Below are 9260 nucleotides of genomic sequence, written 5' to 3' on the forward strand. Positions count from 1 at the left end.
CTTAAAAAAATTTTATTAGCATTTTCCATGATTATAAGAAAAATCCCATGGTAAATGCCCTCCCCCCCACACACCAGTTTGGCTTTTTGATGGGGCGTATTCCTGAGTTCCGTGCTTGTGCTCAGCTGGTGTGTATGTTGCGCTCCCATTATCAACGGGCTTAGTCTCTGCTTATGTGAGCAGCTCAGATGCAGCCCACAGGTCACAGCACCTGGTAGAGGCCCCTGGGGCAGCACTTGCTGACTCCTTTCTCTGCCATACATGGCACTGCCTTCTTGGCAGTCCCTCACTAGCTCTTCACAGGCCTGTCAGCCTTCATTTTTACCCTGGAAATAGGTATTTCATGTGAGATAGTACTTTATTGTTTGTTAAATTTTTTTAATTTACATGTTTATGGTGTGTGTGTGTGTGTGTGTGTGCGCATGTGTGTATATGAGTGAGTGTGCTAGTCTGTTGCTGCTGCAAATGAATAATGTCAGATGCTTGCACCACTGTTTGAATCCAGCTGCATTTGGATGGTTGGGAACTGAACTTGGCTGGCAGGCTTTGCAAGCAAGTGCAAGTGTCTACTGCTTAGCGTCTCCAGCCTATTGTTGCTCATTTTAATTTCTCCAATCTTTACATATTCTTGTTTTCTTCCTTGTGAAAAAAGCTGACAAATTTCTTCTCTGTAGGTAGACTTTTTTTTTATTTTTAAAACTTATTTATTTGAGAGAGAGAGGGAATGGGCATGCCAAGGCCTCCCGTTACTGCAGACAAACTTCAGACACATGCACCTTGTGCGTCTGGCTTGTATGGGTCCTGGGAACCCAGCATATGTACATCCTGGGTCTTTTGGCTTCACTGGCAAGTACCTTAACCCTTGAGTCATTTCTCCAGCCCCTGATTTTGTATTTTTAAAAAATGAAGACACATTTCAGGTTTCTATAGTGATGTGGTTGTTCAGGACCAAAGATTTTTGCAAACCCTGGCCCATGAGGCAGGAGTAGTTTGCGCATCTCTAAATCATTGTGCTCAAAAGGTCAGGAGGTGCAGCAAGAGTAACATGGCTCACAAACCTAGAATACACACCCTCTGCCTCCGGGCCTGAAGCACGGCTGTAGGGTCCTGTGTCCTGCGCTGGTAGAGGGCTTGCCGAGCTCTCGGCGTGGTGGTGGCTGTGCCGGGGGAGAGAGCAGGCACGTTCTTAGGATGAGGAAACATTTGTAGAGAAGGGAGGGTTGTGTTCTCTGATTTTGACAAATTGCACATTTCTTAAACAGTTGTTCTGAAAACAAAACAAGTCTCTTAGAAATTCTCACAGGTCTTCAGAATCAATGGCTGCATGCTTGCTTTATTTTCTGAGCTGAGGGTTGAGTGTCCAATTGCATACTTAGGGATGAGCTGATAAATCTGACGAGTCCACAAGATTACTCTCCAGCTGGCTCTCATGTCCCTTGGGACTGGGCCGGGGAGTTGGTCCACATCAATACTCTTGGCAGTAGTAGCTTGAAGCTGGTCATGGGAGAGCTGAAACTCCTAGCCAAGGCAGTGTGGGCTGGGAGGGCTTGTGAGCGCCCCAAGCTGTGGGTTGACGGTGCAGAATTGGAGGGCAGGGTTGCACAGTGAACCATACCTATTCCTCTGGCAAAATACTCTCGACATAGATGGAGGTCGTTTTCGCAGGATATTAAGATGATTTCTGACAGACTCTATGGAAAGAGAGTGAGTTCATCAGTGAGTGAAAAGGAGAGCTCTCAGCAAAGCTTTCTCAAAGGAGCTCACAACTGGCACAGGAGAAAGACCGTCTGTCTTTTGTTTTCAGGGGGAAGTACGTGAAATGTGAAGTTGTCCAGGCTAGGTGTAACCATGAGTTGTATGTTCCACCAAGTGGGGGCGCTCTTCCTCCTGCCAGGGTGTGTCCACCTGCCCTCCTCAGAGCATACGTGTCCTCTTTTCCAGATGAGCAGAACTATGTGCTCCGAGACGCCGAGGCAGAAGTGCTTTTCTCTTTCAGTCTGGAAGAGTCCCTGAAGCGGGCACGCGCGTCTCCCCTCTTCAAGGTGTGTTGGGGAGCAGCCCGGTCCAGGTGGATAGGGTCACTGGACTCCGCCTTGCAGCGCTCTTCCTGCAGAAGAATGTGACACACATCTAAGGAACACACCTCATTATTGTGATGAAAACATTGGTACAAAGAACTAGTAAGGAGATGTGTTGAGATAAAGGATCCAAACAGTATGTCTGAATAATTTAGTTGCTAAGACATTTATGTTCATTTTTCTGCTTTTAACCTCTGGAGGACCCTGCTTGTACTATTGTCAGAAAATGTGTTTCTACTGGAGAAGACACTTGGAAAAATATTAATTGAATGCTATATGAATAATTCAGAAGTATAGATTTTTAAATATTTGTTAGATAAGAGGCTTGGAACAGTTGGGAAGTGTTTTTTTTTTTTTTTTTTTTTTTTTTGCACCAAAGAGCTAAGTAAATCAATACAGATAATCTGTTCTTTGAACTTCTGACAGAGCCCGTCTAGGAATTAGAAATGATTTGGAATACTAAGTTACAGTGCATTTCACTTAAACTGGAAATAGTCTGACTTTTAATTACTGAAGGCCACACTTCACATCGAGGGCTTCATTACTCCTCATGTACAGTTTAGGCCACTCCATGTGGATCACTGGTGAGAACAGTGCACTCATAATTCTAGGAAATTAGACATTTTCTCAAAAATCTCAGGATAGGGTTTTATGAAAAGTTAAAAACTCTAAAAGTTAAAAACACTTTAAAAGTACCATATATGTATGTTTTTGTTTTACTTTTAGGCAAAATATTTTTACATCACCCCTGGCATCTGCCCGAGCCTTTCAACGATGAAAGCCATTGTGGAGTGTGCAGGAGGAAAAGTGTTAGCTAAGCAGCCGTCCTTCCGGAAGCTCTTGGAACACAAGCAGAATAAGGTGGGCTAAGGAGGGCAAGCTGCTGAATCACTGACGTGACACAGCTTCCTTTTCACTCACTGATGAACTCGCTCTCTTTCCATAGAGTCTGTCAGAAATCATCTTAATATCCTGTGAAAACGACCTCCATTTATGTCGAGAGTATTTTGCCAGAGGAATAGGTATGGTTTCTGTTCTTGTGGTGTGGTAGCCTGTGTCAGCCTGCGTGTTTTCACACTGAGGCGTGGGTGTGTCAGCCCGCATGTGCTCTCACACTGGCGTGGGTGTGTCAGCCTGCACGTGCTCTCACCCCGAGCCGCTTCCGCATCCTGATGGCTCTGCTTGTTCCTCAGATGTTCACAACGCGGAGTTTGTCCTGACGGGGGTGCTCACGCAGACACTGGACTACGAATCATATCCTTTGAGACGAGTGGCTGTGCTGGGCGGAGGGTGGAAGCGCACGTAGCTGGATGAGGGCTGCCTGGACCTTTCCTGGCTCGCCACATCCCTTCCTGTTAGAGATCTGCCTCAGCAGGTGACAGAACGGGTCTGGCTTGTGTAGGTGTTCAGGGATTTGACGGGCAACACCGAGAATGTGCGCAGAAGTGACTGCCATGCAGACACGTTTCTTTTTATGAGCTCCTTTGGAGTTCATGGTTTTCAAGGTGAGAGGTAGCTGTGTGCAGTCTGTAGCAGAGCATGAGACGGAGAAGCGTCTTGGTGAGTCCCTCGCCGACGTGGCCGTGCTAAGCCTTCACCTTGCTGCCTCACCACAGGTGTCTGAAGGTCTCCCCAGCAGGGGAGAAGCACAGCTGGCAGCTGATGATTGTCCTTGCTAGAAATCTCAACCCGTTTTTGGAGATGTAGATTTTATTTATTTATTTGTTTGTTTTTATTTTTGAGACAATCTCATCTATAGCTCGTGATGGCTTGCGCTCACTAAGTAGGCAGGGTGGCTTGAAACTCATGGTGATCCTCCTGCTGGTATTAAAGGCGTGTGCCGCCACCCCAGCTTGTCAATCTGTTCTTTTTACATTTCTGTTCAGAAGAAAGAGTTGCTTTATGAGGTAATTGGTGACCTGTGGCATGAGCTCCAGGGCTTCTGTGCGTACCTACCTCAGAGTTGCCCAGAAGTGATTGCTGAGGGTTGCAGCTCTTGGCTTTGTTCCTGGGCCTTGGGGACTTGACCCCTCAGGGACGTGCACTGGTCGAGCTTGTGGAGAGGTGACTGCAGTTCTGCCTGTGCTCAGGCCCCGGTGTGGTGGATCCCTTGGCAGAATCAGCAAGCTGCAGTGCTGCCTCCACGCAGCGACCAGGTGTTGGGCCCAGAGCCCCGTGTGCACAGGGTGCATGCTCCAGAGGACCCTCGGTCTGGAGGGCGGCACGACCTGCCAGCTTGGATGAGTGGGGAGGGGCTGTGGCCTCTTACAGATGCAGCATAAGACTGCCCAACTCACCGGGGCCTGGCTTAGTGGTATTCTTCTGCTTTGTGTTTGAGAACGTTTTCCTCAACAAGCCCACATATAAATTTAACTGACAGCCTCTTGCGTCCTGGGAGCCCAGGGTCAGCTGCCGGCAGCTCGCACCCAGGCTTCCTGCAGGCGCGCTTGTTTTCCAGCTCTGCCTTGGGAAGAGATGTTCAAGCAGGAAAACTGAATACAATACTGCATCTTATTAAGATGTGTGATCTTATTGTGAGGAAACATAAATTATGTTTTGTATTATATAACTTTATGAGCCCACGTTAGGTCTTCTGACTAATTTACCAGGTTTTTAAATGTTTTCAGAAAACTGGGATTTCAGATACAAATAAAGTGATGTAAATAAAGACCTTGCTATCTAAATTATGGATGTTAAAGATTTGAAATGTTTTGTACTTTGATTATTTTTGTTTCTTACACTCTTTTCTTTTATATTGATACCTTGTTGGCATTTAAATAAATGTACTTTTGAACTTAGACTCAAAGCGTGAGTCTTTGTGGTTCCCTAGTCTTGGCTTACCTTAGATGATTCTCATCAAATTGGATCACATTTTAAGGAATGTCAAGGTAGAGTGTTTTCAAAGTAAATTTTCCCTGTGGAAACAGTGTTGGGGAGACAGCTGTTCTTCACCAGTGTGATAAGTGGCCCCCAGACAGAGGTGGCTGGAAGTGCTTGGCTGTCGTTTCACAGGCCCCAAGCGGCCAGAGCTGGAGATGCCAATGAGCCTGGGCCCATGCCACTTCCGCACAGTACCCGTCCTCCACTGACATCCTGTGGGGACCCCATTGCACCTCACGCCACAGCAGTGACAGCGCACCTCCAGCTGTGAGGCTCACCACGTCGTCTCATGTTCAGCTTCATTCATGCCCATTTTCTGGGTAACTTCTGACCCGTGGCAGTTTCTTGGGGGCCTCATGAACATGCACCTTCTTCTACTCTGTGTGCTTTTTCCACAGGCATTTTCCGTGGGACTGCCCACACGCTCCCAGCGTAGCTCCCTCGGCTGTGCTCAGCGCTGGCCCAGAGTGTGGTGCCTGCTCCTAAGCCCATGTGTGTGTCCCACTGGTGCAGGTGTCACTGTGACCCACGGAAACGGGAAGTGCATATGAGTTTCAGGCTCTGGGACCTAAGTGTCCCATGTCATCCTGTGACTGAGCTTTTAAGAAAGCGGACGGAGACTAAGCAGCCTTTCTGAGTGAGTCACACACCTGTCGTTTGTGCCAGAGACAGAGTGTATTTAACCAGCACATCATGAGTATGACTGGCTTGACTAATGTTTCTATTAGTGTTTTCTTCAGAAGTTGCCTGGAAGTGGTCATTCTCAACTCTGGGAGCTTCTGAGTGAGCTGGCTTGCATGGCTATTGAGCACTGATCTGGCTTAGAGGGAGTGGCAGAGTCTCCCAGGAATGATAACAAGTAGATACTGCCTGGAAATTGATTCGATAAGAAACAGCTTGTGTAAGAAATGGGGACCTTTCATTTTTTCTCACTGCTTCCTCCCCTCCCCTGATGAATTCTACCTGAAGTATCAGCCACAGATGATGAGGAATTTTAGTAGCCATAACATTTTTGAAATTTCAATAATTCCTTCATAATTAGTACATCTAAAATACGCTTCAGTCACACAGCATCTCTATTTTGAAAATAAGAGGACCTGGAGGGATGGCTTAGCAGTTAAGGCACTCGCAAAGCCAAAGGACCCAGGTTCGATTCCCCAGGACCCATGTAAGCCAGATGCACAAGGGGGCGCCTGCATCTGGAGTTGGTTTGCAGCATCTGGAGGCCTTGGTGAACCCAATATCTTTCTCTGCCTCTTTCTGCCAAGTGTGTGTGTGTGTGTGTGTGTGTGTGTGTGTGTGTGTGTATAAATAGTAAAAAATCTATATATATATATACACACACACACACACACACATACAAGGCAAATCAGAGATGAGCAGGGTGGTACATGCAAGTAGCCCTAGCAATAGAAACAGGTCACACAAGTTCAAAGCCAACCTGGTATAGACACATAGTTCTAGATTACTCAGAGATGCATAGGGAAACTACCTGAAAAAATAAAATGAAGGCTGAAGAGATGACTCAATAGTTAAGGCACTTGCCTGCAAAGCCTAAAGACCCAGGTTCTATTCCCCAGTACCCCTGTAAAGCCGGGTGCACAAGGTGGCGCATGTGTGAGGAGTTCGTTTGCAGTGGCTAGAGGCTCTGGAGCGCCCATTCTCTATCTGCCTCTTTCTCAAATATTTTCTTTCTCTCTTTTTTTTTTGTTTCATTTTTTTTTTTATTTATTTGAAAGTGACAGACAGAGAAAGAGGTAGAGAGAGAGAGAGAGAGAGAGAGAATGGGCGCGCCAGGGCTTCCAGCCACTGCAGACGAACTCCAGACGCAGGTGCCCCCTTGTGCATCTGGCTAACTTGGGTCCTGGGGAACCGAGCCTCGAACCGGGATCCTTAGGCTTCACAGGCAAGTGCTTAACCGCTAAGCCATCTGTCCAGCCCTCAGATGTTTTCAAAAAGGAAAAAAATAATACAATGAGAATGCTGAGATCCTTTTTTAAAATTTAGTTGTGTGAATGACACCGAGACGAGCGTGTGGGGATCCGTTCCTCAGCCTCACCGCTCCTGAGACGGGATCTTCTCTCCCATTCTTGGCTGCACTCGCCCTGTGCTCCCGAGCTTGCAAGAAGTTCTGTCTCCACCTTCCATCTTGCCATCAGTGTGCTGGGATGACAAGTCCATCACAGTTTCTGGCTTTTTCCATGGTGTCTGAAGATGGAACTCAGATGCTCAGGGTTGAATGGCAAATGAAGCTGTCTTCCAGCCCCAAATAACCTGTTCCCTCCCCACACACACACACTTTTTTTTTATTGACAACTTCCATGATTGTAAACAATATCCCATGGTAACTCTCTCCCTCCCCCCACTTTCCCCTTTGGAACTCCACTCTCCATCATATCCCCTCTCCCGCTCAATCAGTGCTCAATAGCCATGCAAGCCAGCTCACTCAGAAGCTCCCAGAGTTGAGAAGATGGTCTGTGTAGGTAGTTTCAGACGCTGTGAGATATAGATATCCAGGCCATTTTGTGTCTGGAGGGAGCACATTGTAAGGAGTCCTACCCTTCCTTTGGCTCTTACATTCTTTAAATCACCTCTTCCGCAATGGACCCTGAGCCGTGGAAGGTGTGATAGAGATATTGCAGTGCTGAGCGCTCCTCTGTCATTTCTCAGTACCATGATGCCTTCTGATTTATCCCAAGGTCACTGCCACAAGATACCCTTTTTTGGGGGGGGTTTTCGAGGTAGGGTCTCACTCTGGCCCAGACTGACCTGGAATTCACTATGGAGTCTCAGGGTGGCCTTGAACTCATGGCGATCCTCCTACCTCTGCTTCCCAAGTGCTGGGATTAATGGCATGCGCCACCACGCCTGGCAAGATACCCATTTTTAAGATTAGTTAAGACTCTAAAATCTAGTGTGTATTTTATACTTTGTACACAAATTCTAATTTCATTGGAAATATTTGATTTGCATTAGATTTCATAGTTGGAAAAAGTAGATTTATATATCCAGATAATTTAAAACCTAGTTAGGTATTTCTGATAATTGAATTAATTTTTTCATTGTTTTTATTTACTGACAGGAGTGGGGGGTTGGCCCGCACCAGGGCATCTTGCTACAAATGAACTCTAGATATGTGTACAATTGTGCATGTGGCTTTATGTGGGAAATAGGGAATTGGACACTGGCCAGTAGGCTTTGTAAGCAAATGCCTTTAGGTGCTGAGCCTTCTTTTCAGTCCCCAAGTATTGAAAGTTAATTTTAATTAAAAAAAAATTAAGTGTCTTGCTTGTACCTGGCACATGTCTAGCGCCCAGTGACAAACCACTTCAAGGTCCTCAGCTTTAACTGCACCTGCAAAACCCCTGTGCCACCAAGACTATGTAGCAGTCATTGGTTCCATGGCATAGGACTGGACATCCCCAGGGGTCATTCTGTACCCCCACCCCCAGATGCCTAGGTGTGGCGGCATTACTACAGCACAGGGCAGGCGCTTTCTGGGTGCCTGCCCACCTTAAGACCACCAGGAGCAAGGTTTGCCATCCAGAAGCTACAAAAGCAAGAGTTTTGGGTTCATCACAGGAATGGTGCCCTGCACCTTCCAAGACAAGGATGGCACCTGCGCCCAATGTGACTCTGTCCTCAAGCCTAAGTCACACATCCTGCTCTGAGATCTGTTTCACTGTCCTGTCAGCAAGGGGACTTTCCACACACTCCTGCCAAGTTCCCTGCCCGTGGCAGCTATAGCTGTGACTACACCACTTCCCACTTCTGCTCCCCAAGTACCAAACCATGTCAGTGCTCCTTCATGCTGGGAGGGAGGAAAGATGGACGCGTTGAGTATGAGAATGGAGATGTGGGAGAGCCGGTCCGAAGAGCAGGAACGAGGGCGCAGGAGAGCAACGACTGGTGACGTGTGCATGTGTGGGGGGTTCAAATACTGGACAGTAAAGGCTTCAGTCTTTTGCTAGCTACAGGCTCTCTCACAGCTAGCCTGCTCTGCTACTGTAGGGGGCACATTGCCACAGTTACTGAGCTGGACTCAAATACAACTGTTTATGGCCTGTGAAGCCTAAGGATCTGGGTTCAGTTCCCCAGTAGCCACGTGAAGCCAGTTGTACAAGGTGGTGCATGCATCTGGAATTTGCATTAGCTGGAGGACCTGTCATCCATTTTAAAAACTTTTTAGTGGGCATGGTGGTGGATGCTTTAAATTTTTTAAAATCTTTTATTAGTTTGAGAGAGATTTAGAAATAGGTAGAGAGTGCGAGAATGGTCACACCAGTGGCCTCAAGCCACTGC

The 9260-nt window shown here is 47.0% G+C and overlaps 1 protein-coding gene across 1 annotated transcript in view; it reads left to right on the forward strand.

Moving 5' to 3' along the window:
- Window positions 1–4811, forward strand: part of Paxip1 (PAX interacting protein 1) — a 44752-nt gene extending 39941 nt beyond the window's left edge. Inside the window, 5 exon segments of the mRNA XM_045160750.1 lie at window positions 1942–2042; window positions 2805–2939; window positions 3025–3100; window positions 3272–3332; window positions 4440–4811. Coding sequence (XP_045016685.1) covers window positions 1942–2042; window positions 2805–2939; window positions 3025–3100; window positions 3272–3332; window positions 4440–4455 — 389 coding nt within the window. The 3' untranslated portion in view covers window positions 4456–4811.
- Window positions 4812–9260: the final 4449 nt, after the last annotated feature.

Source organism: Jaculus jaculus, chromosome 10 (genome assembly GCF_020740685.1).
Source record: "Jaculus jaculus isolate mJacJac1 chromosome 10, mJacJac1.mat.Y.cur, whole genome shotgun sequence".
NCBI lineage: Eukaryota > Metazoa > Chordata > Mammalia > Rodentia > Dipodidae > Jaculus > Jaculus jaculus.